Source organism: Zeus faber (genome assembly GCF_960531495.2).
Source record: "Zeus faber genome assembly, chromosome: 1".
In the NCBI taxonomy this organism is placed as follows: Eukaryota; Metazoa; Chordata; class Actinopteri; order Zeiformes; family Zeidae; genus Zeus; species Zeus faber.
This window is the reverse complement of record NC_137193.1, coordinates 17824220-17851326: the sequence shown is the minus strand read 5'-3', so window position 1 is coordinate 17851326 and position 27107 is coordinate 17824220. Positions and strand designations below refer to the sequence as shown.

At 42.1% G+C, this 27107-nt stretch overlaps 1 protein-coding gene across 2 annotated transcripts; it reads right to left on the bottom strand.

Annotated features, from left to right (window-relative positions):
- Window positions 1–563: 563 nt before the first annotated feature.
- On the bottom strand, window positions 564–23979 carry efcab7 (EF-hand calcium binding domain 7). Of its 2 annotated transcripts, XM_080017014.1 has the most exons (15): window positions 23948–23979; window positions 22956–23110; window positions 22377–22588; window positions 21557–21643; window positions 20313–20556; window positions 16422–16546; window positions 6507–6642; window positions 5821–5930; window positions 5562–5725; window positions 4990–5123; window positions 4235–4383; window positions 3271–3483; window positions 2870–2884; window positions 2624–2731; window positions 564–1016 (listed from the first exon to the last, which is right to left on the bottom strand). In XM_080017014.1, exons 2-15 carry the CDS (start codon window positions 23107–23109, stop codon window positions 936–938), a joined length of 1932 nt encoding a protein of 643 aa, XP_079873140.1. In that variant the 5' UTR covers window position 23110; window positions 23948–23979; the 3' UTR covers window positions 564–935. The 2 variants fall into 2 exon arrangements, with proteins under 2 accessions (XP_079873140.1, XP_079873141.1); XM_080017015.1 differs by lacking the exon at window positions 2870–2884.
- Window positions 23980–27107: the final 3128 nt, after the last annotated feature.

Below are 27107 nucleotides of genomic sequence, written 5' to 3'. Positions count from 1 at the left end.
AGCTTTAGATTAATTGTAATTAATTCTGCAGAAGTCATTAATATGTTGAAATTGATTTCTGGGTTGGTCTTTCTGGGTTGGTCCTGCTGGGTTATTCTGGCCTGATTGATTTTTTCAAGTTCGTTCATTGGAGTTTTGTTGTATTGTATTTATTTGTTTATTTATTTATATCCCTGTTATCTTATACATTTGTAAATATATCTGTTGTGAACACTACGGTATTTCAATTCCACTGTCTCTTCAGCAAAGTAATATTCATAGAAATATTTCTCATAGTTCCCTCATGAATAACTTTTTACATGTTTTACATTTAGAATGGTTGCATTCATGATTTGATGAATTCATTCATGATTGTATTCATTATTTGCTGATTTATTCTTAAGACTGGAAAAAACATAATAATCGGCCCTTTCATTTAGAAATTTCAACATTTCTCCTTAGTGTAAATACTAAGATAAAAAAAAAAAACAGCAATTCAGATTGGACACTGAAGAAAGCGAATGAAGAACAAAATTGCAATTTTTCAAAGCGGAAGTAATAATAAAAACAAGAAAATAACAAAATTCACTGATGAACAAGGTTTTATACAAGGCACACAACAAAACATTTAAATAACATTAAATGAACATGTCCCATAATAAAAAAGAAAATAGATCATGAATCCTTTCATTTGTTTGGCTACTACTAGCGCCAAAGTCATATCCAGGCATCAGACACGAGTGAACAGTTATTATGTAAATAAACGGGAAAACAGAGGCGCTCTTTTAAGACACAATTCCCAATAATAATAGTAATATTAGGAGTCCTGTGGGCTGGACCCCGAATAAATATAATGGCAATAGCACACATAATCTCCCAATATGCGCTACAACGGGTCTCAGAGTTGACTCATAAGTACGGCGTTTGAGCCTGGATGTGTGAATCTCAGTCTGGGCTCACTGGCAGGGCAGGATGCTCTCCACGCAGCAGTAGGTCCAGTCGTTCCTCTCGTTGATGGACAGGACGTGTTGACACACCTAGCGGACAGGACAGGCATGACGGCCAAAACATCCAAGAAAGTAACTCAATGTAGTACATTTTTTTAGAGTATTTTTCTACCCATAATTAAAGGTGTGGTGTGTAAAATGTTGTGTTATCTAGCTGTAAGGGTGCAACAAACTGGACCCCCCCCCCCCAACACACACACACACACACACACACACACACACACACATCCCTTTCCAATGACACGGGAGAAGCTACGGTGGCCGTCGAATGCTGCGAAAAAAAGCGAAAAACACAAAAGTCCCTCTCTTCCGTGGAAGCGTACCCGCTCCCTATATGGATACAAGGGGCTCTTTCTCAGGAAAACAAAAAAATTAAAGAATCTTCTTTTCATGGGATTATATACTAATTAAAACATACTTGTGAATATTATATTCCATTTCTGGAATACAGGAAGTCCGTCCTGTAAATTCTACACAGTGCACCTTTAAGTATGAGTAGATATATAGTGATTATAGTAGATATATTAAAAAAAATCCAGAAATCAGTGGTTTAGCAGAGTGTATAGATATGGGTTTTCACCTTAATATTGGATAGTTTACAGTACAGTATACTCATCTACCAGCCAAGAAGAAGGGAGTTAAATTATTTTGGCGTTAGCCCTGCTATTATGGTTCAGTGGGTATTAGGTATACCCAGCTCACAAATAATTACTACAGGTCTGGTATACATCAAAATGATATATAAATCAACATTTTTGAGTCGAGAGAACTAGAACAGACTTGTTAGTTTAGACCAGGGGTCGGCAACCCCCCGGCTCCGGAGCCGCATGCCGCTCTTTCATCCCTCTGCCGTGGCTCCCTGTGGCTTTGAGAAAATAATGTGAATAAATAATGGCTATTTAATTTAAATACATTTTATTCTATTTAGTTAATTCTTTCAATGTAATAGTTATGATTCTGGAGATTTAGGTGATCTTGTAACATTGAAATAAAATGTGTTTAAATATTTTGTCGACCAAAACATGCGTCGCACCTTGTATGCGTCACCTGTTGCCGACAGGATAAAACATAAACTAACATTTTTTTTGGCCCTTTTAATTAAAGTTGAATATTTCTAATTTTTCAAATCCACAAATAAGTGAAGGACCTGCATTTTGTATTTTATTTCAAACAAAAATTATACATGCCAGTATTCTTTTTTTTAAAGTCAAAAATAATTGTGTTTTGCTGTGTCAAGCACAGAAATAAAATGACAGTCCTTATCAGTTTATTGTTCTTTTATTTCATAAATGTGGCAAACTACAGTTCTTATATACATAGCATAAGTGTAATGAAACTATATATGCGGTGTTATCTTCATTATAGCGGTCAAATAGGTTTTGCGGCTCCAGGTGGGTTTTATTTGGCGGGAATCGCGCCCAAATGGCTCTTTTAATGCTGAAGGTTGCCGACCCCTGGTTTAGACAATTACATTTCTGATCCAATATTGCATAGCAGTTGTGTGCCACATCTCTATTTTTCTACTAATTCCCTTTAAACAGACAAAGAGCCTTTTCATAGAGGAAAGTTGTTGTTTTTTTTGATTGAAATTCCGTGATAGAGAGCAAGGATCGGAAGGGAAGTCCGGAGTTCCTCACCGTCTTGGTCTTGGCTGGAACCTCCACAGCGAACACACTCAGGCCCCGGCTGCTACAGCAGTTCCTGCTCTGCTCGTTGTTCACATGCACCGCCACTTTCTGGTTGGTCTGCAACACAAAGGTGGAGTATCTAGTCACGGAAATGTTTGGAATATGGCTTCAGGGATAACATTAGATATACTGTCTCCACAACATTGTATGAATATGTAATGTGGATGTTCATCTTTTTCTGCTAGTTAGACTTACTTCACAAAGCCATTCCTACAGGGGAGATCCTGTTGCTCAGAGAAGGAAAACTCAGGCTGCATATCAATTAAACCCTAAAACTAGTGAATTGAAGTCTGAGTTCACTTTACTGAGAGTGAATGTCTGGCAGGAATCCTCCGGCCATGCAATTATACAGGATACACAAACATTATCCAGCACTACAAAATATATACTGTCCATGTACATATGTCAACAAATGTGAGAAAATGTGAGATTTCCGAGTTCAAATTGAGCTCGGCACTTCTCCCACTAACTACATTCATCATCATCTGGATCATCTGGTCTGATTAAGAAGGAAAACAAAGGTGCAAGTGTTGAGCAATACTTGAAAAAGTAGTCAATTAAGCCATTCAACAGTGTATAAATATCCAGCCGACTACCCTGTTGGCTACGAGGGAGGATATCCTGTGCTCCCCACGGTAGGTGTAGACCAGGACGTTGTCGTGTCCCCTCAGGGCCCGGGGCTCGGCCGGCGAGGCCACGATGGACCTCTGCAGGGCCTGGTTCAGCAGCCGGGCGCCCGAGTCCAGGCTGAGCGGCTCCAGGGACGGCGGCACACCCTCGCAGTGGACGTCGATCTGGAACGGACAAGCCTGACGGCGGCGAGCCCGGCGGGATCAAACAGATTGTGGCGGTTAGTGCTAAGACAAGGGAAGCATGGAAGATTAATACATTTTTTGATTATGGATTTTACACAATATTAATAAACGGTATATCATATACTGTAGTGGTCTGGTAGTGTCCGGCATCATATTGTGAACAATTGTAGGTCATATATATTCCATCATTAACTTGAATGGAAGAATAGATAGATAGATAGATAGATAGATGGATAGATGGATAGATAGAAACAGTAGGTAGAAGACTGTTTCTGTAGCTTACATCAAAAACAATAGAGATAACAATAAAGTAATAGAATAAAAATGGAAAAAAATGGCAATATGCAATAGGCCTACGAATTAACAATAAAAAATATATTGAGAAATAAACTTTAAAAAAACAAAACAATTTCACAATGCATAAAAAAAAACTAAAAATTAACGAACAATAGCAATAAACGGAAAGATAAACAATAAAAATGGCAATCTTCAATAAACCTCTGTATTAGAATTAACTATAACAAAAATAGAGAAAATACATTAAAGGTATATGAAAAGAGAGTGATGTACATGGTTTGGTCAGGAAAATGGAATGAATACATTTCCGCATGCTTGAAACAATAAGAAAAAAAAAATGCAGAATTGTTTGAATTGCAAAACAACAAGATCTGAAGCTTTCATTATGTAACAACAGAGACATTATCGCCCTACAACCGGCCGAATCGTTTTGTTTGCGAGCGCTTACTTCCACCAGCTCCAGGGCGCGGTTGTAGCCCATGGCTTCCAGGGAGACCCACAGGTCCGTGGGGTCTCCGTCCTTCTCCGTGGCCTCCATCAGGTGGAGCTCCATGAAACCCTGCCGCGTCAGCTGGTTCTTCCTGGTGTCAAAGTTCTCTGCGGGAGGGGGACCGATCAGAAAGCCGGGTTGGGAAGACACAAATAACCCATCAGAGCTCTAAACACCTACACATAGGGAGGGATGTATATCCGGACCACAACAAAATGGCTTTTTAATAAGCTGTGAATCAAAAACACATTCAGTTTCACTCGTAAATATGTGTTTCAAGCCTTGTGCATAGCTGCTACGTTGGCCAAAGAGCGTTTCCACCATATTTACCGATGGTGGATGCGTTTTCTCTTTTGTTTTTCAAACACATCCTATCTAATCTCTGACCGTTTTCTATTTAAAAACACTGTTTGGTGACCACCTCCATCAGTTTTTATATACAACCTTTCTACCAGACAATACACATGTTGGTTCTTAGATTTGTTCTCAAAAGAAACAATGAGGGAAAATAACAGAAATTATCTATTATGTCAATGAAATAAGAAACTAACAACATTTTGCCAACATGGCGGTGGCATGGAGAGCTGTGTTACCTTTATTTCCTCACATGAATGGGAATAACTAAAGGAAATCAACACTCAGCAATGACCCAGGGATGCAAATCTTGGCATATCCAACCGTGACAGTAACAATTTCCTAAGGGGAACTTTTACCTTTACAAATGGCCCAGGCCTCCTTGTCGCACTTCTCTCCGCTGGTTCTCAGCTCAAAGAAGTTGTACTCCTCCAGACTGATCAAGCCGTTCCCGTCCAGGTCGATCACCTCAAAGATGTCGGACAGCGCCTCCCTGTGGTAGCAACACGGAGCAACATGTTACAGCTGGTCCATGCGTGTGGATGCGATTTCACAGTTGCAGCAGGAAGCTGGGGCAATGAACAGAGTTTCCAAATTGTGTTTGTTGTTTTTATGCTGACGATACTGACTGGCTCATTGGGATTTGTGAAAAAAAATTGAAAAATTGCATTGCTATATGTATATACTGTACATATATATACATATAGCACATGCTGGGTGTTCTGCATATGCTCAATAACACTCGACAAAGCTCATTTTTTTGGTTTGTGGGCCTACTGAGCCTAGAGTCCAAAACTGAACAGTTGGGTGTACAGTAAATACAATTATCGTTACAACTGCCCAAGTATCGTTAGTAAATACATTTATCGTTACAACTACCCAGGTATCGTCAATCCATAGATATATTTTGCCTGCACCTCTACAGACACACCTGAACTCCCTGGTGAGGTCCAGCTCTTCAGTGTCCCCTCCAGAAAGCAGCTGCACTGGTTTACTGGGCGGGCTCTTCCTGCTCCTCTTCCTCAGTCTGCAGCCGCTGGTGAAGGGCAGGAGATAGTAGGTCCCGGCGGCCATCTCTCCCTTCCACACACACTTCTGGGGTGATTTGGGGTGAGGAATGTCAGTTCTCTTGACTGTGGACCATGTAGCATACGTAGATGTAGATCAGATACCGACGCACACAGACGAACCTCTTTGTCTCTGGACTCCGTGAAGCCGACCAGACTGGACTCCTCTGGGGTTTCGGCGGAGGTCATGATGAACAGAGCCGTGTCCACTGTCATCCAGGGGGAAGACTTGTCTGGAAAACAGAAAAAAGAAAAAATTGAAGAAGACCACAATAACACACCGTTTTAGCTGCTGAACTACTTCACAGATCTCTTGTTTTTGTGTGAAAAAAACCCCCCAAAAATTCGAACTGGTTTAAATGTGATCATCAGTGCAAAAACTGGGCATTTGAACCCCTCACATGTTCAAAATCGAAAGAATTTGGATTTTTTTAAATATATGGACAAAACAAGGTTTTTTGAAAATGTGAATTCAAAATATTTAATCAAATATCTGGAAAAACATGAAAGAAATAATTGAAAAAGATTTAAAATGTAAATAATAAAAATAAAAGGAAGAATAAATGGCAGGATTACAGATTAAAAATACTGAAAACTAATACTCGAGACCATTTGACAATTAATATGAGAACCGATTTTGAGCTTATCCTGTGTCAGTTCAGGGCAAATTCTCTTCCTTTCAACAAAGGCACACTAGATTGTTAAAAACTAGAATGAAAGCACAGGGTTAGAACGCAACCGACTGCATTGTAACTTTATGAACTGTCAAGTGGCACTTTTAGTGGCACGGGAGATCACAGCGTCCTTACCGGAGCTGAGGCTGCGGGGTTGTATGGTGAGGTAGACCACCGTGGTTTGGGGCAGGTGAAGGACATACTGCAAAGAACTGGTGCTCCCGTCGTCCTCAAGGAAGAAACATCCCTTCATGCAGCTGTGATGCCACTCCTGCGACAACGCGGTCGGACAAAAAAAACCCCCAAAAAACGACATCAGTAAACATTCAAAAACACACGAGACAATCTAGATATCTCAAAATAATCTACAATGAACGTCATGTTGGGGCCGCGTGTTGTGGAAAAAAATGATCTTGAGGCTGGAATATTACTTCGATCCCTGACCAGATTTGCAGCGTGTCACAATGTTGTTATACTGCCTCATAACCGCTAGAGAGCACTGGTGTTCCTTTCCTGTTGAACGTGAAGCTGAAATAAATCAGATGGGAAATTAGTGTGCTTTCTACTTTGATGAACCGCTGGCTTTTCACTGTAACCGTACGCTTACACCGGGAAGCGATGGCTGTCGCTTGTGGGCATTCCCGTTCAACTCATCTGAGTAGTTACCTTAGCAGCGTATAAACAGATTAATGTGGACAGAGCTGCATTCATCTATCCAGATGCTGTTCGCAAATATATTTATTTTTCAGTGATGTGCTATTGGTGCATACGTTTGTACGTAACAGAAAGTTTCTAATGCAAAATAGTGTGCCGAGTCCAAAAAATAAAAATAATAATAATGATAATAATGCATATTTGGTTCACATCGGACCGAGCAGTTACATGCCACGCCTACTTCCTGTCTGTGCCGTGTTTTTGCCCAAACAAGTCCGTCAGTGGCGGCCATATTGTTTGGACTTTTGGAACCCCTTTGATAACTTTATACAATAAAGGTTCAAAGAATCCAACAGATCAGGTTTGATAAAAAAAAAATGGGTCAATGGCAGAGGAGAAAATAGAAAAAAATATGACTTTCATAAAAGGGAAAGTCTAAATATCTGAAGATCTACCCCTCTGGTTTTTTTTTGGGCACAGTTGGAGGCCACGACAAGCTGGATCATCAGACACTAAATTCATGATCGTATGAAAATCGGACGTGAGATATGGCCATGTGAAAAGTGGGATTCATGGAACAACACGCGCGCGCGCTCTATGACCGTCAAACGACTGGACCTGCGCAAAACAAATTGTATATCATGCAAAATAGTGCGGAGAGTCTAAAAAACCTTGTTTGGTTTACATCAAGACCTGCTGTGTTGAAGATGCTCTGACCCAGTCGTCCAGCCATCACAATTTGTCTTTTGTCAAAGTCACTCAGATCCTTACGCTTGCCCTTTTTTCCTGCTTCCAACACATCAACTTCAAGAACTGACTGTTCACTTGCTGCCTGATACAGTGGGGCAAAAAAGTATTTAGTCAGCCACCAATTGTGCAAGTTATCCCACTTAAAAAGATGAGCGAGGCCTGTTATTTTCATCATAGGTTCACCTCAACTATGAGAGACAAAATGAGAAAAAAAAAAATCCAAAAAATCACATTGTCTGATTTTTAAAGAATTTATTTGCAAATTATGGTGGAAAATAAGTATTTGGTCAATAACAAAAGTTCTCAATACTCAATCTCAATACTTTGTTATATACCCTTTGTTTGCAATGACAGAGGTCAAACGTTTTCTGTAAGTCTTAACAAGGTTTTCACACACTGTTGCTGGTATTTTGGTCCATTCCTCCATGCAGATCTCCTCTAGAGCAGTGATGTTTTGGGGCTGTCGCTGGGCAACACGGACTTTCAACTCCCTCCAAAGATTTTCTATGGGGTTGAGATCTGGAGACTGGCTAGGCCACTCCAGGACCTTGAAATGCTTCTTACGAAGCCACTCCTTCGTTGCCCGGGCGGTGTGTTTGGGATCACTGTCATGCTGAAAGACCCAGCCACGTTTCATCTTCAATGCCCTTGCTGATGGAAGGAGGTTTTCACTCAAAATCTCACGATACATGGCCCCATTCATTCTTTCCTTTACACGGATCAGTCGTCCTGGTCCCTTTGCAGAAAAACAGCCCCAAAGCATGATGTTTCCACCCCCATGCTTCACAGTAGGTATGGTGTCCTTTGGATGCAATGAACACCATGCTCAGCTTTCTTTCTCCTCCAAACACGACAAGTTGAGCTATTTTGGTTTCATCTGACCATATGACATTCTCCCAATCCTCTTCTGGATCATCCAAATGCTCTCACTGCAGGATTTGAGTAGTAGTGTGTTACTGATGGTAGCCTTTGTTACTTTGGTCCCAGCTCTCTGCAGGTCATTCACTAGGTCCCCCCGTGTGGTTCTGGGATGTTTGCTCACCCTTCTTGTGATCATTTTGACCCCACGGGGTGAGATCTGGCGTGGAGCCCCAGATCGAGGGAGATTATCAGTGGTCTTGTATGTCTTCCATTTTCTAATAATTGCTCCCACTGTTGATTTCTTCACAACAAGCTGCTTACCTGTTGCAGATTCAGTCTTCCCAGCCTGGTGCAGGTCTACAATTTGGTTTCTGGTGTCCTTTGACAGCTCTTTGGTCTTGGCCATAGTGGAGTTTGGAGTGTGACTGATGTTGTGGACAGGTGTCTTTTATACTAATAACGAGTTCAAACAGGTGCCATTAATACAGGTAAGGAGTGGAGGACAGAGGAGCCTCTTAAAGAAAAAGTTACAGGTCTGTGAAAGCCAGAAATCTTGCTTGTTTGTAGGTGACCAAATACTTATTTTACCGAGGAATTTACCAATTAAATTCATTAAAAATCCTACAATGTGATTTCCTGGATTCTTTCCCCCCATTCTGTCTCTCATAGTCGAATTGTACCTATGATGAAAATTACAGGCCTCTCTCATCTTTTTTTCTTTTTGCACAATTAGTGGCTGACTAAATACTTTTTTGCCTCACTGTATATCCCACCCCTTGACAGGTGCCACTGGAACCAGATGATCAATGTTATTCACTTCACCTCTCAGTTGTTGTAATGTTGTGGCTGATCGGCGTAAATCACCAAGGAACAAAGAAACAAAGTGCCATAAAAACGGAGGGTGTCACTCCTTCTGAGAAAGAAAAAAGCCATTTTCTCAAAAGTATTTATCTTGGGTGAAGAGAGGCATAAAATGCCAAAATAACAAACACAGCACTTCTGTGGTTTGTCCAGACAATATTAGATGACGAAAATTGCCGCGAGGCTGCATCCACTACTTAAAGGCCTGAGAAATAATGCCCCCGTTGAGAGGGGTCAGCTGGCGGGCTAATACAGACCGCTGTCGCCCTCACCGGCCGCAGTTCTGATTTACGACTCCATAGATGCACAACAACACATAGAGCTGACCACCAACACACACACACATTGCCCTGTGTTTGCAAAGTTCCACAGGCTTGAAATCCCAAACTCTTAATTGTGCTCATTCAAATTCTAGTTCTCTAATTCTAACAGAGCCCTAACAACCCATTATCTACGATAACTTTTCTTTCAATGGTATCCAGAAAACACCTCTTGCAGGGGATACACAATTTTTGTGTTTAGTATTCAACACAAGAATGTTACACCGCCATAAATGTGGTAACATTACTTCAGCAACACACACCTTCACACACACACACACACACACCTTCACACACACACACCTTCGCATGCACACACACACACAGACACACACACACAGACACACACACACACACACACACAGACACACACAGACACACACACACAAATTATCAGCCCTGGCCATGGCAATATAGCAGCCAATACAGTGTGGCAAACTCTCTGCCAGGGTAGTCTCTGGACACACATTATTTTTCCTCAATGACATGTGGCCCTTTCCAATCTCACCACAGCGCCTGTTTGTTAGAGATGGCAGGGGCAATTATTTTTCTTTATTTATTTACAGTTTTCTTTTTTTTCTTTTATTTTGCTGTAAAGAAAACCGGCCCAGGTTAAGCCTGGCCATCAAAGGGCCGGCTGACATGTTGGGTCCCTGCCGCATTCTGTTTCCCGTGATTGTCAAACAGTGACTCCGAAGCATTGGAAAGAGCTCAGGCAAATGAAGAACAGCTCCATCTGAATAGTATTGAAGTGTGCTAGCAGTGCTTACATCTTATTCTTATTAACATCTTATTTGGATTATTATTCCAGCCCCCAGGGCTGTAACCCTATTGTTTTTGTTCAGATTTTTCATTATTATTAATCTCCTTGGCATTTTTCCGGCTGAAAGTGTCTGCAACCACCAAACCCATTGACATAAATGAAGTGTCATTGGATTTGGTGCAGTTCAGATATTTTGCGATGCTGCATTCCATGGGAACTCGGAAAATTGTAATTTGGGTCGATAGGAAGTGATGGTGCGTTTCACGGGTACCCAGAAAACTGTAATTCTTGACGAAGGCGACTAACCTGGATCCTGTGCATTGCTGCCCTCAGCTATATATATATATATATATATATATATATATATATATATATATATATATATATATATATATACATACATTTACGTATATACACACACACCTACACACATATGTATACACACACATATACATACATATATATATACATATATACTAGCTACTGTGTTTAGTATAGGACATATTGTGTGTAATCACCGGGTGCGTTGCATTGACATTTCACTGCATATATGTATGAAAGTATGTATATGTATGTGACGAATAAACCTCTTGAATACATATATATATATATATATATATATATATATATATATATATATATATATATATATATATATATATATATATATATATATATATACACACACATATACACATACATACATACATATATGCATGCACACACACACACACACACACACACACACACACACACACACACACACACACACACACACACACACACACACACACACACACACACACACACACACACACACACACACTTTGAGTGCACCCCAACACCCTCCTGGTTGCATTCCTCTCCTTTCCTCCCTCATTTACTGCCATAACAACGATAGGAAGGGGCCACGTGACCAATTGTCGTCCAATGTTTATGTTTTTGTGTAAATGTTGTTTGTTTCTATGTTTAATTGTCTCACCCATGGTGATTCTCCCCCTCTTGGAGTAGTGATCAGTTGTTGTCTCACAGCAAGAAGGTCCTGGGTTCGATTCCCGCCTGGGGCGCTGTTGGCACCGTGCTCCGGCGGGTTATCTCCCAAATAGGAGCCTTTCTGTGTGGAGTTTGCATGTTCTCCCCGTGCTCACATGGGGTTTCCTCCACCTCACGTCAGTAAGGACCCCCCTCAAAAACATGCACCCATCATCGTCTGACCAGCGATGGACAATTATCACCTGGTCCCCGGGCGCGTCCACGTATGCCGCCCACTGCTCCTGGCTGTGCCCCCGGAGGAAGGACAAGCCAGGATGGGTCAAAAGCAGAGAATCCATTTCACCGGCCACCATCAAAAGCATGTGCATGTGTGTGTGTGTGCAAGCATGTGTTGTAGTGTGGTGTGTTGCGTGACTAATAAAGACTGTTTCTTCTTTCTTCTTCTTCTTTCTTTATAGACCCAAACATGGTGAAATAGTTCTCCAAAGAGGGGGGTTGTTGGTGGTTCTCGAAAACCAAAAACTGTGCTCCTGTCATCTTATAGGTCATCCACAGGACAGAGTTATTGTAGCAGTTCTTGATGATTTAAGAATGAATTAAGAGTTGCAAAAAAAAAAAAAGTAAGTAAGTTAGTAAGTAAAAATAAAAAACACAGTAAAATCTCAGCGGGAACGCACGCACGGCACAGCGCTGTCTGAAGGAGAAAAAAAACAAAACTCCCCACCAATTCTCTATGTGTTATTACCCTTTCCCAATGCACCAAAAACCTGGCAACACCCGCTTACATCAGGCATTTGTCATCAGTGACAAACTCAAATGACCCTGCAATAGACACAGGTTTTTATTGGCTCCACCTCTGATCCGCTCTGATGCGAACAAGACACCCCCAAACAGATCAGCTCAGAAACAGATCCATGGACGACGTGGTCTCCCAGGTACTGCACACCACGCTCACGTACATTGACTGTTGGAAGGGGGCCTATGTGAGATTGCTGTTCATCCACTATAGTTAAACTTTCAATACCATAGTCCCTACCAGACTGGCTGTCAAGTTGCGGGAGGTAGGACTGAGCACTCCGCTGTGTGCCTGGATCCTGGACTTCCTCTCATCCCGGCCCCAGGTGGTTAGGGTGGGGAGGCACATGTCCAGCTCCCTCACCCCGAGCACAGGATCCCCCCAGGGCTACGTCCTCAGCCCCCTACTGTGCTCCCTGTACACACATGACTGTGTGGCCAGGTCCGGCTCCAACACCATCATCAAGTTTGCTGACGACACCATTGTCGTGGGCCTGATCAATGACAACGATGAGAAGACCTACCGCGAGGAGGTGGCTGACCTTTCACTTTGGTGTCAGGACAACAGCCTCCACCTGAACATCAGCAAAACTAAGGAGCTGATTGTGGACTTTAGGAGGGGATTACAACCAAGGAGGCACACGCCGTTGGTGATTAATGGGGCTTCTGTCGACAGGGTGAGCAGCTTCAAGTACCTGGGAGTCCACATCACGAAGGATTTAACATGGACTACACACACAGACACTCTGGTGAGAAAGGTGAGGCAGCATGTTTACCACCTTAGGCAGCTGAAGAAATTCAGGGTCTTGGTGGGGATCCTCGAGTCTTTCTACTCTGGAGCAGTGGAAAGCATCCTGACAGGCAACATCACTGCCTGGTTTGGGAACTGTACTGCTCCTCTCCCTGCAGGACTTATGCACCAGGAGGTGTAGTAGCAGAGCCAGCAGGATCATGAAGGATCCTCACCACCCCAACAATGGACTGTTCCAGCTGCTGCAGTCGGGCAAGCGCCTCCACAGTGACACAGCGAGAGCAGAGAGACTGAGACGCAGTTTCTTCCCACAAGCCATAAGGACTACAATGCTGAACTCACCAGGGTCCCCCACTGAGACACTCACATCGGCCCCACTGCCTTACTGTACTGTATGTGGCATACTGTACTGCATACTGTATCACTGCTCTGGGTTACTGCATACTGGGCTGCATTGCTGTTCTGTTCAGTGTTACTGTATTGCTGTGTCGTACTGTTGTATACTGTACTGTATATCTCCATACACATTTTGTTCACATGCACTTTACTGCACATATCTGTATATACAAATAGCCTATCCCATATACATAACTATACTCCCTTTACTTCTATTGTGTGCCCCCACTCTGTATTACCTTTTTGAATCTTGCTTTATTTTTATTTTATTTTATTTATATTATTCGATTCACTAACTGCATTACATTTTAGGAATCGCTTTGTTTCAGTTAATTAGCCAGGTGGGAATTAGATTAGCTATTATGTTCATTTTAGTAACTATTGTGCAAAATCTCCGGGTGCGTTGCAAAGACATTTCACTGCATACTGTATATGTATGATGCATGCACATACATGCACGTATGTATATGTATGTGACAAATAAACCTCTTGAATCTTGAATCACCCGGGTCAACCCGCTAATATTGGCCCCTTTACGGCGCGATGCAACGTGCGTTGAAGTTCCGGATGCCGGAGCATAAATAGACAAGAATATTCGTGTATCTCTGAATCATTTCATCATTTTATATCCCATTTACAATCCAAAATCAAAATCAGAAGTTATTGATTTTTTTTTCCAGCATGGGGGACCGTGAAATGTTGTGAGTGTGAAGATCACACCATGGGGAGCATCGCCAAGAACCCCCACGCTCCCTGTTGGACTCAGTCACTCCAACATCACCTGAAGCCAGGTTCCGAACCAGAGCAGTGTCTTCGCTCCCCGCCACCGAAGGACTGCTGCGCGCACCGGCCGCATGGATACTTCATGCTGCTTCTACTGTAGCGTTGGGTTCATCGATCGATGAACGATCTGATTCTTCTAAACGGCTCAAAATACACCCCCCCCCCCCCCCCCCCCCAAGTTTTACAGTTTTGTCATTGTTTGTTTAAGTCGCTGTGTCCTCTACTGTTTTGTTCACACTGGAATTTTTTCCGACGTGTTCATGACGTCGCACCAGAAAAAAAAAATGCATTTCTCCTGGCAATGGGCAAGGTGTCAATCGCCGATGTTTAGTGGGTCAACCCTGTTCACAATGCCGATTATTTCTTAATGTGCAAATATCGGCCCAATTAATCGGCCAACCAATTAATCAGCCAAACACTATTTCAGAGGATCCAGAAAACTGTTATACGTACCGAACACTAAACTGGACCCAGTGTATTACTGTCTGCAGCTATATTTTTACATTATGTTTGGTATAAAAACCTTAAATAATGCAAAACAATATTTTTCATCATATTGATGGTTAAAGAATAACTATCCTAAAACAACACCCTACTAATGAAAAAATATGGTTAAAAAAAGAATTACACAACTCTATACAGCCACATATATTTCAACAAAAAAGATTTCTGCTCTGTTTAAAAACTGTATTTGTTATTGGTCATGCATTTATTTTTAATATTTTAATGTCATTACCAAGGTGAGACGTTCCTGGATCGTATTGATCAAATACACTCAAGGATCATCCTATGATTCTGTCTTGTATTAATTTATAAAAAAAAATCAGCTTTCAGACGGGAGGCGGCTCCCATCATTCACAGAAGCCGGCTCATAGGGCCGACTCGTCGTGACTGACATATCACTACGCGGCAATCCAACTGGGAAGTTGCGCGTGGGCGTTCACGTAACCTGCGTACGGAAAGGACCTCCCAAGTGAGGAAATATATACGTAGAGTAACATTTTTTAAAGCAATTTTACTTATTTTGGAGAGAGAAACTGTCCTAGTTGCCAGGATCAGAGGGGTCGGTGGGAAGGCATACAGGAGGCCGTCCGGCCAGGCAGGCGGCAGAGCATCCTGGTTCAGCGGACTGATCCTCCCCATCAAGATGAACCAAGTGGGACGAGATTTCTGAGGCAAAAAGGCCCCGTCTCTGCCTTGCCGTACAGACGCCAGATTTTAATCAATGTTTCTGTTCCAGGACATTACAATATATAAAGTTTCTTTCTTATTTTTAAAACTATTCAGCTGCGTTTTTATTTTTATTTTTAAATTAACAGGTCGAGTTGTAAACTTTGTGCGATTAAGGGGTTTTCTTCGCTTAAAACCTGATACGGTGATACATGGAAATCGTGATATTTCGTACAGGTAGTCCTCACTGAACAACCTACCTGTTTATCCACCATTCGGACGTACGACCAGCTCTCTGACCAGTCTGTATTGTACGCTGCGTACAATACCGCGGCGTGCGCGTTATGTGCGCAGCGGCGTGAGTGCTACGTGCGCAGCGTCTCAGCCTCAAGCATCTCATCGTGCATCGCCGTTCTCAGTCTTGTTCTTGCAGTCTGTCAGTATTCACTACACTAGCGTACGCAATGGCCACGCCCCCTTACCGTGAAATAACGCGGGTCCTCACTTATCGACCAATTCGCTTAATGACCTGGGACGGGAACTCAGCCGTTAAGTGAGGAGTACCTGTAGTACGATTATCATATGGCGAAAATATCATACCGTCACGTCCCCAATTTATACCGTAAGCTCCTCACAGAACAAGAGAAAGGTTTCTTTGTCGTTTTCGTGACTTTGTTTATGCAAAACGACTTCTTGACTACTCGACTGCGCCTGCGCAAGGTGGATAAATCCAGTATCCAACACTGCCTCTGGCAGTCAGTAAGAATGAAATAGAACCAGTAGTCATGAAAACAGGGGAATAAGGGGAATTCCCCACATGGCCCTTATAGTACATACTGTACACACACATACATACTGTACAGACATACACACAGGGCAAGTACACTTTTACAATTTCACCAGGAATAGTTTTGTAATTATCATTATCGTGTTTAGACTGTGGTTGGAGTTACCTGTAAGGCTTTGGGCTCCACGCTCTGGCTGCTGGCCTTCATGCTGCTGCTGGTCATGGTGATGGCATTTGACAGGGATGACCGTCGGCTGCGGGCTGACGAGCTGCGGGAGGACAACCGGCTTTCTGAGACAAACAAAACAAGACAAAAAAAAAAAAATCAAAAAAAATGCATAGCTGGAAATGAAGACAGCAGAGGATAAGCAATAAACAGACTCTTGTGGCGGCATGTATGCAAAGATATTATAATCATGTGGGAAACCCCTACAGCACACCGTGAAATCTGTTTAATGAGGCAGCCAGTGTTAAATTTAAGCTAAAATTAGGAACTTTCAACAAAATCCTTCATTGAACTCTCCTCAATTAACCATGGAAGTGTTACAGATGGTATGATCCACGGTATTCTCCACGGTGAAAGGTTATCTGACACAACCCCTCCATACTCTTCAATGCTGAGTGAAGCCATAAAAGGCAGAGTGCAACAGTGGGAGGGGCTGATTGTTTTCAAGATGGAGGAAATCAAGATGCAAAGTATTATGACAGGTGTGGCAGACGACGGGGCGTGGTGAAGCCACGGTCTGCAGAACATAGTGCCGGCGCAGCTTTTCCCGGTTGCCCTGATCAGACCCACAGGCACCGGTTGGTCTGCCTCGGCTGGGAGGAGATTCTGGGTGTGTGTGTGTGTTTTACTTCCAGCGGGAGAACCACGGAGCAGTACTGTGTACGGGGACGCTCGAGCAGAGCGCTCAGTGACCGACGCCGGAGAAAGTCGGATCCTCATTATCATTATTATTATTATTACTATTATTCCCGTTATTTTCCCCAGTTGAGCGGTTTTATGTTTGAATAATGAAGCCCGGCGAGCGTCTCCTTTCCTGATTCCACTGAAACCTGTGTAACCAGCCTGCAGGTTACACCTAATTCCTAGCCCAGGAACAAATAAACCCACTGTGAGGGAATCCGCCACAGATATCAGCTATACCAGGGGTATTCTATTAAAATTCAAAGAGGTCCCGTTTGAGAAAATTTCCTCAAGCAAAGGTCCGGAACATCATAATGTCTAACTTGCTTTATGATTCAGTGCCATATTGAAGTAGCCTGGACGTTGTATCGACGTCTGTATGTAGTCAACTGACTGTCAAATCAAATAAAGTACAATTCAATATTATTTAAACAATGTTTATTATCAGTTTTCACATTGAACTGGAGGGATTATAAATAATAAATAGTCTAATAATAAATAAATATTATTTTCATTTAAAAAAAAAAATAAGGGTTGCATTTAAAAATAAAATACATCACAGAGATTTTCAAAGACGTGCATCTCAAAATAAAGTGCTTGATTTTAAAAAGTGCGGCTTGAGTTTACCTTTCCCTTCTTTTTTGTGAACTTCACATCTTAACTAATAGAACTAACTTACTAACTTATCTCAAATGTTTGAATAAACAATCCTAACAGCTGAACAGCTTTAACACTTTTCTCTTTCTTTCCCTCGTATATCACACTCCGCCATTTCCTCTGGTTCAGTGAGAAGAGTGAGCTTTAGCTTGTCCTGCCAGTATTTTTAATCTGGGCTGGAATGGTGTCAGGGCCATTCTCATGCACATGTGTTGGTGCTCATCGGTGAGCCTGGAACCATAGTTGGTTTTAATAATGTTCATTGTGGAGAAAGCTGCCTCACAGCTGTATGCGGAGCCAAACATGCTCCATATGTTCAGGGCTAGTTTCCTCAGACCTGGGAAAGCTGTCTCTGAGACTACTTGGAGCCAGAAAGTGGCAGGGTCAGTTCCTCCAAAATGCTCTTTCAGGGCCACATTTGATTGGAGATCAACCAGTTGCATTCGGAGAGGCCCAGCATTTCCCCACCTGAAGTGCTGTGTGACTTCCTTTGAGAAGCCCCTGATATCCCTGACGAGGAATGGGTTCTGAATGCACAGGGCGAGCTGCTGTCCGAGGCTGAAGCTGTCAAAACGCTTTGCTGAAGTCTACGATCAGCTTGTCAACAGAGTCTAAGAAAGTAGATACCGCTCTCTCACCCTGAACCTGTTCCTGCACTGTTGGACATGTGAAATGACTTCTCTCTGACTGACTTAGTTCTCTCCCTGTGTGGCTCTCCTCTCCCGTCTCGTCTCTCGACTGTGCATGACAGCTTGTCGGAATGCGCAGATTTGATTGGCTGAGTAACATCACGTGAGATGATTTGCAACGCATGCAATTGGTCCGTGACGTTCCTGGACCGCTCCTGCAGTACCGTAAAGGCAATAAAAGGTGTGCGGATTAAAATAGAAGCGCTCCGTCAAAATGTATTCATTCTCAATCATTTTTGGGTTAAAGGTCCGGGTACGGAAAGGACGGCGTCTGGGTCCGGATCCAGACCGCAGTCCGCCAACTGGTGACCTCTGACTTATCATGGTGTTTGAATTTGAGCAGACCAAAACCTTTTCTAAAAGTGGACAAAGATGCATTGAAATGCGGCTAGTGAGGGCTCCCTTGTGAGTTTATACAGACACAGAAATTTCATGCAGCGTTCATTCCACATTTGCTCAATTGTAGTCGCTCCCAGCTACTTGAAAATTGGCACACAACCCACAAACAAAACACAGTGGCACCATTTGTCCACATCTCATCACGTTATCCAAAGAGCAACAGAAGCCACACGGGCCGCTCATGTCAGAACCGTGTTGGAATTGAACAGGTATAATCAATAATGGGTAGAGGCGCAATAATATGATAATCCCCGCCACGATCTTGGAGCTCATTTGTTTTTGAAAGCACCGTTTGGCCGTAACCCTCGCCTGGATCATTGTCTAATCTCTCAGCAATCTGTGTGATCCCCCAAATCAATAACATGAACACAGGACGGCTGAATAAAGAAAGCAAGCCACTCTATCTTCCCCCTCGCCAGACGTTCTCTCATTAGGGACTGCTGATTCTTTGAGCCTCTCCTCTCAACACTGGTTCCATTTGTTGCCGGTTTCAATGTGCAAAAACCTGCTTTTCACATGGCCAAAAGTCTTCTTTGCTGAACGTTGAGTCCGAATTGTGTTTTCTTTTTTTTTTTTTTTTTTTTAATCTCAGGTGGTTGAGGCACGAAGGAAGTAGGGGACTGATCATCTGGAGCACTGGGAAGAACCGATGAGTTCATCTGAAGAAGTTATCCATCTCTCGTTCCAGCGCTGCCCTTTAGTCCACGTAGACACCTCCAACCCTGATCCTCCTCACACACTCACAGAGGAGGTTATGGCACAATTGCCACAGTAGTGAAAGTTGGCTGTTGACAGTTTGTTGTTTCTGTGAGTATTCAATGAAGTATGGGATGTTTTCCAACTGGGACAATTCATCAGAACAGTAAGTCTCCAAAGGGTGTGTGTGGGTGTGCGCATGCAAATGTGCGATGTAGGATGGAAGCTGTGGAGTGTCTGAGCGCCGGGTGTTGTGCGGCGGTCTGGGGTCAAAGTTCAAAGCTGTGTTTTTCCCCACCCTGGCTGAAGCGAAATGCTTGTTTTTTCCCCCCATCAGAAAAAAAAACATCTACTGGTGAGAGACAAATGTATAGAGAGCACTCTGTCGTTGTCTTAATGTGATTAAACTGTAGAGGCATGAAGAAATTATATGATAATAACTGGGGTATATATCACCTACACCTTGTGACTAAGGTCCAATTTCCCTAACACTGAAAGAGACAATCACAATATCATTCTCAACAGATGCACCCCATACATAAACACATGCAATGACCAGAGACAGTCAATTTGAGATTTCAGAAGGCACAATTGGTAAAACTGGCAACCAGTGAAAATGTCCAGAGCGACTAAGACCATAAAACACTAACATTAATCTAGTTGTATTCCTATTTGAAAGAGAAACACTCGGAAAAACCTGTCGCCATACCTTTCTTGAGTGAAGTGTCAGATTCAGCCCTCTGCGACTCTGGCGGATGGGGGAGAGCCGTAGCCGTTGCCATCGCCGTCGTCGTCACTGCTGCTGCTGCTGAGGAGGACGGCGATATGGAACTCTTCAGTGGGCTGTCCACCTGGCTGCCAAAGTTCTGCCTCTTCATCTTGCCGTCGGCTTCCAGCCTCTCCAGAGCCACCGCCTGGCACTGCTCCGCTGTGGATGCCAGCAGTCTGCAGAACTGACAGCGACCATGAGGGAGCCGGGGTCGCTTTATTGATACTTTTACAAAAGGTATGATGAATAAAAATGCTTCTGGCAAAACAATCTGTTTAAAGGAGGAATTTGTTCTGGTGAGGATTGGTACAAATATACAGCATACATACAGTATTTATCATTTATACCCTACACACCCACAACAATTATGAATATATACATATTTATCATTCATACCCTATATATACATAGTATCGCATTTTGTATATTTTGTATATTTTGAGATATCTGACTATTTCTGCTTTGTATTTTAAGCTATTTGTATACTGTATGTTCGGCAATTTTTATTTTTACTTCACTTTCTATTCTATTTTATTTTATGAGTGTGGCAGTTCTGCCTGCCACATGCCGCCCGAGTGGCGTTTTCAGGGCCCTCTGACACAGAGACACAGGCAGAGATTGTTGCAAACACACCAGTTTATTGTATAGAGTGGAAAGATAGGAAAGACAAGCCGGGAGCAGATGGACACATGTCATGACAGAGGCTCCTCCTGTGTGTGTGTGGGGATGGGTGATTTACCTGTTGCTCATTGATTGCTCCGAAGAGCAACAGGCGTACAGCCACTCTGGTCCCGGGCCCAATTACCTAGACCCTAGACAGGTGTGGCTGCTTAAACCACACCACCCCCACACCACAATTATTATTCTCTATTTTTTCAGACTGTTACGTTTTTTTTCCGCTAATCATCTGTAGTGATACGCACCAAACCTCACCAGAGCAAATTCCTCGTATACAGTATATAAATGTACCTGGAGGAATAAACTGATTCTGACATATGATATGTGGCCTTTAAATTGGCAATGAATTGCCACGATTAATCAAATATGTGCATAATCTGGCTGTAGCTGGTTGGTTTTTGTCAAGTCACTTTGGAAAGGGATAACTATGATTATTATGATTCTGACGGGAGTTAACAGGATCCAAGAAATCAAATATTTAAAGGACTGCTGTATACACGGCTTACCTCAGTGTAGTCTAACTTGCCGTCTTTGTTGGCATCGGCTATCGAGAAAATGGCGTTGACTTCCTCGCTCGTCATCTTCTCTCCCCGCTGGAAGATTCAAAACATTTCCTTAATTAGTCAATATACGCAACACCGTGACACCAAAGAGCTTGTTGGTTTTGATCAGAACAGGGAAAATCACTGCTCAAAATCATTTTTTGTAAATCGAGCCTTTTGCTTTAGGCACTCTATGCCAAAAGCCTGATCATGCTCAAGACAGCTGATGAAGCCGACCGCGGCCCGGAGCCGTCAGCTGATCGCGGCGTCCAACAACCAACAAGCTTTGAAAGCACGACAGCTTATCTCAAGCAACGATCCAACTGCATGGGTTTCTCCTCCAAGAAAAACAAACAGGCCGAGTCCATTTCATTCAATAACAATATGGGATTCAAACATAGAATTTGTCATTTATACCCATTCCAACCATCTATCCTGTGCATAGAATCGCATTTGTATATTATCTATATTTTTATATGTTTGACTATTTCTGTTTTATTTTTTGGCTACTTGTGTATATTTCGCAATTTTTTATTTTACTTTTTACTTCTCCTACTTGATTAGATTTTTTATGAAAAAATGTTTTTTTCTCAAACTGTTAGGTTTTTTAAATGCTAATTGTCTGTAGATAAGCACCAATAATCACCATGACAAATTCCTCGTAGATGTAAATGCCACACCTGGCGAAATAAAATGATTCTGATTCTGATTTGAATTCAGGGAATTCAACAACAGAGTTCTAGATGTAATAATCTAGTTTAAACGTAGAACAGCAGTTACATACGGTGGTGAGGGCCTTCTCCAGTTCACCGTGGGATATAAAGCCGTCACCATTCAGGTCCATTTTTTGGAACGCTCTCAGCAGCTGGTTTCCCTCCGTCTGCTTCTCACTCTTGAGAATCTCGCAGAAATCATCGAAGTTCAGTTTGGACGTTCTCGGAGTCCAGTACTTATCCAGAGTTTTGTGCGATGGGTTCCTGCCGGCCTGCTGGAGAACTGGCGTAGGAAGACATAAGATAACAATGTCACCTGGTTGAAAGGGTTAAATTAAGAAATTTGAGGTTTACCTGGTTGTATCTTTTGTGCTACAACAAAATAAATGTCCCACAGGGGTCAATCAATCCATCAGTAATCTAAAGTAATCTACTTTAATGCTGATACAACGGTCTCATGGTGGCCTAAAATAAATCTCATGCCGGAATTTCCTTCGTCGTGTCAAATATTTAGAAGTTATTCATTTACTAGGCACCGTTGGTTGTACATGGGGAATCTTATGAAGACCAGTACTGCTGGGGAAAAAGTAGAATTCTTTAAAAGAAACGTGTTGCTTGGCGACTTGCTACTAACAGGCGGGTTCACTCACCACGACAAAGCTGTTGTTTTGAAACTATGTTTGTCAAGCTGGATCTGAACACAGCCAGGTACGCAGCTCTGCACCGTGTGTAGAAAGTCTCCTCGTCATCGGTAGCTCGACTCCTCTGCAGCCCGAAATGGTGCGATGAGGCTCGGAGGGACATTCTGGGAAGAAAATGCATCAAAGTTATGTAATGCCCGTATGCCACTGTACAAAAACAAGCCTGTGGATTACACCCTCAGTGAAAACCCCCTCGACTGAGAATTTATTGACCCACCACTGCAAACTACAATTGTATCCCCCCTATTCCATCCCCCAAAGTTAGCTGTTAAAACAGTCATCTTTTGCAATCCTCTATATATATATATATATATTATTTTTTTCATATTTTTACCCCCACCCTGGTGCACACACAATTTGTAGAGCTCATCTTACATGTGTGTGCAAACTTGCAAAATGTCCCATTTTTGACACTGAATTGATAGAGGTTTATCGTACATTTTTTGATGAGGTGTATATTTATTGGCGTTTGTTTCTGTGGGTTTACTGCATATTTAGAATTGAGAACTCTTATTGCTTTATTAATATTGCCTACTGTTGTGAACTGCTATAACGCTGCAATTTCCCACCGGTAATGAATACAGTATCTATATATATATCTATCTATATATATCTATATAGATATATATAGATATATATATATCACAGCGTCATGGTGCATTTAAATTCCCCGGAATTTTTTGACTTAAGCTATGTCTAGCTATATATGTATAGAAGTCAAACCTGGACCCGATTATAATATGAAGCCCATATCGCATTTCTGATTCGCGAACGCAATATTCATCTTGTGGCAACGGGAACCTTGCAGTTCCGTCGTGAGCGTTGCCAGGGTCTCGCATTTCACACACTGACCAAACGCGTCGTCGCCTGCGGCGACTCGCGGTTTTCTTCGTCAGTGTCGTCAGTGAGACGCTGAAACGAGCGCAGGCGACGACGTTTACCTGCGAGCAACACGGCGGCGACCCTCCCCCGCTGTTGCCAAGCAAACCAGACCACAGGCGCGGTGCGCGGGGGAAGCGGCACCGAAGAAACACAGCCTCGTAGAGCCATGGTTCCTAACCCGATCTTTTTTTTTTTTTTTTTAACTATGAAATAATCCCACGGCACACTGTCGTCCTTAAAACGTCACAAAACGTCACAAACGTATAACTGTCGCCGTAGTTCGCGCTTTCAGTTCGAGCTTGTTCTGACGCTGGTATACCGGCGGCAATTGTGACATGGTGACGCTTTGCTTTTAAACATGGCGACTTTATTTCCGTTACTTATTCTGTTCAGCGGGATTTGAAAATGTTCCACTGGAAATTAAATCTTACCACTTAAGGCTTTATAGCTCAATATATTAGACTAAGACTATAAAACGATTAATCCCGAAGTGAAATTCAGGACATTACAGTTCGAAGGGGCGGGGCGGGGGGGCGGTGGGTTATGTCCCTGTTACTCTGATATAATAACGTTCAATGATGCAACAAAAGGTGCAGTTTGCGCAACGAGAGGCTTTTCCTCCCGATTTTCAAAGCATAATAATAACAATGTCATAATGATACATTTCAGTCAGGATTCACAACCTCCGGCGAGAACGTGCTATGCGCCGGTGTGGAACTCTCGGAGGAGGAGGCCTTGTTTGCGGGGGGAGGGTTGAGCGACGCACACGCGCCAGTTTTCAATTCTCCCCAACCTGCGGCAGAGTTGCCTTTCATCGAAAATGTCGTGAGTAGCACATTTTTCACGTTATGCTATTGATTGTTGTGAGTTTGAGGATCGTGTATAATATATCTTGCATTGTAGAATAACAGCTGTGTATATATTTTGTACATATATTGCACACACACACACACACACACACACACACCGGTCTATAGCTTCCCAGTGTTTACTTTTATAAACCGAGATTTATTTTCACCAGGTTACACCAACCACTGTCGACTCGCATTGGAACCACATTCAAGGGTTAAATCCAAACCACTAGAAACGGCTAAATGATAATAATAATAACTGTTGAATCAGGTTGGCAGCATAACCACAGCGGTTAGATCACTAGAAACCCATTTCTTGGTGGAAATCAAGAGATAAAGGTCTTTTTCGGGGCCGTTTTGTGAAGCTCGTGAATTTCCTTAACCGTTTTGCTTTTAGCAAAAAAAAAAAAAAAATCCCTCGCAATGATAAATGGAAGAATTGACACTGGGACCAAATATCAAAGCAAAGGGATTTAGTTCAGCTCTCAGTTACACTGAGATTATCTTTTTTTCTTTTTTTTTCCCCCCTCGCCGGGTGATAACCGTTGGCTGATGGTGACCTTTTCTGGAGTCCATAAATCAAACAGAAGTAGGATTGTCCAGAAGCTGCCGTGGAACCGAGGCCCTCCGCACCCCGTCCCCTATACACAGGGACTGCTTGGTCCTGCAGAGTGCAGTCACATCCCAAAATGTACCACACTAAGCTTTAAGACCGCCATAATCTTTCTTAACTGTGACATTGTTATAAACAGTTACATTCCATTTATCCTGAAATGCTGCTGTATTTCGGTCTGTTGATTCAAGTAATACATGTTTCTGATATGTTGGAACATTTAAACCGCCCCATCTTTGTCTTGACACTATGTTATATGAAACGAGATCAAAATCTAGTAAATGCACAGAAAAAAAAATGGTCAATCCTGTTTTCATGAATTCTACTCTCTGATTTTGTCTGGGTTTTTTTTTTGGATTATGTAAAAAACAGAACACAAAAATAATTATAGTACATAATAAAGAGACCCTTTCTTACTTTAGACTTATATAATATACATATATGATAATGATTCAATGAATTCATAGCTCCAAGTAACTTACAATTTACAGAGTTTAAGACTAAATTGAGCAAAGTGGTTGAAATTAAACTGGTCAACATATCTTCTAAACTCTCTAAACTCTGTTTTAATTTTTTCACCAAACCATTGTTTCCACTTGCATGCTATTAGTTATTATTATCCATGCTTCAAAGATTTGACTGTATAGATAGCAAGTTCTTCTATAATTATATTGGAGGCCTTCATTGGGACTTGACTCTCAAATCTGTTTTATTTTTTTTTAATAGTTCCAAAAAAACACTTTGCATGGACAACTCACAGAGTGTAAGTAAATAAGTTCACCTCCATTTCTTAAGCACAACTGAGTCATTCCATGAGATCAGCACCATTTGGCCTTTCTATTTTAAGATTTGTTTTAATAACAAATCTTTTTTTTTTTTGTTAATATTCTTCTTACCAAAATGTCCCAGAAAACATGTTTTCCCACCTCAGGCACAAAAGCCTTATTTTTATCATCCATTACACATGCATTACTTATCAGGGGAGGTGTGACGGGGTGGAACATTTCATCCTAAAATGGCCACAGGATATACCCAGGGTTAAATTCATTAGACAATAATTAGCAGTAAATAACAATTTTCTTTTTCATAAATATCACAAAAAATTTATTTAAAAACAGTTTTCTTTATCTGTGTCAGTGATGGGGTGAATAGGTTATGCTTGACAGACCCTATCAAACATAAACTTCATTAAATGTTGTGGACAGAAATGACACTCCTTTCATGGAATGACTCAATTACCATTTATAAAGTGACCCTTGATTTGACAAATACATACGTAAGTACTGGTCATAATGCATTTCATGTTATATTATTCATTTCTCTGTCCCATATAGAGCAGGACTTCCAAAAAACAAGCAAGGGATGCAATCTACTCTCCCCTGACAGGCACTGCACGTCTTCAAGCAGGTTTCAGCTTTCATTTCAGACCTCTAAAGATGTAGGCTACATTTAGCAAAGGTTTATATTATGCGTGGCTGAATAAAAGGCCAAATACTCTGAAAATAGCCCCTATTGTGCTCAAGTGCTTGAAAGTCCCTGAAAAAACCTGTGAAGTTCCCCCTGGTTTTGTTATTCAAATCGCAACATAATAAAACTTTTCCAGAATCACTTTCCCGACATGTACATTTAATCCTGTATGGTTGGAAATAAATAAAAGTAGATTACAATGAGATTGATTAATTATATACAGGTACTCCTCACTTAGCGACCGAGATCCGTTCCTTCCACCAGGTCGTTAAGCGAATTGGTCGATAA

Excerpts from the sequence above, each read along its gene's own strand:
- efcab7 (XM_080017014.1), bottom strand. The coding sequence starts at position 23,109 with ATGTCCCTCCGAGCCTCATCGCACCATTTCGGGCTGCAGAGGAGTCGA. Across the intron at positions 22,589-22,955 it reads AAAACAACAGCTTTGTCGTG|TTCTCCAGCAGGCCGGCAGG; the intron begins GTGAGTGAACCC and ends TTCCTACGCCAG. Across the intron at positions 16,547-20,312 it reads TGACACTTCACTCAAGAAAG|AAAGCCGGTTGTCCTCCCGC; the intron begins GTATGGCGACAG and ends TGTTTGTCTCAG.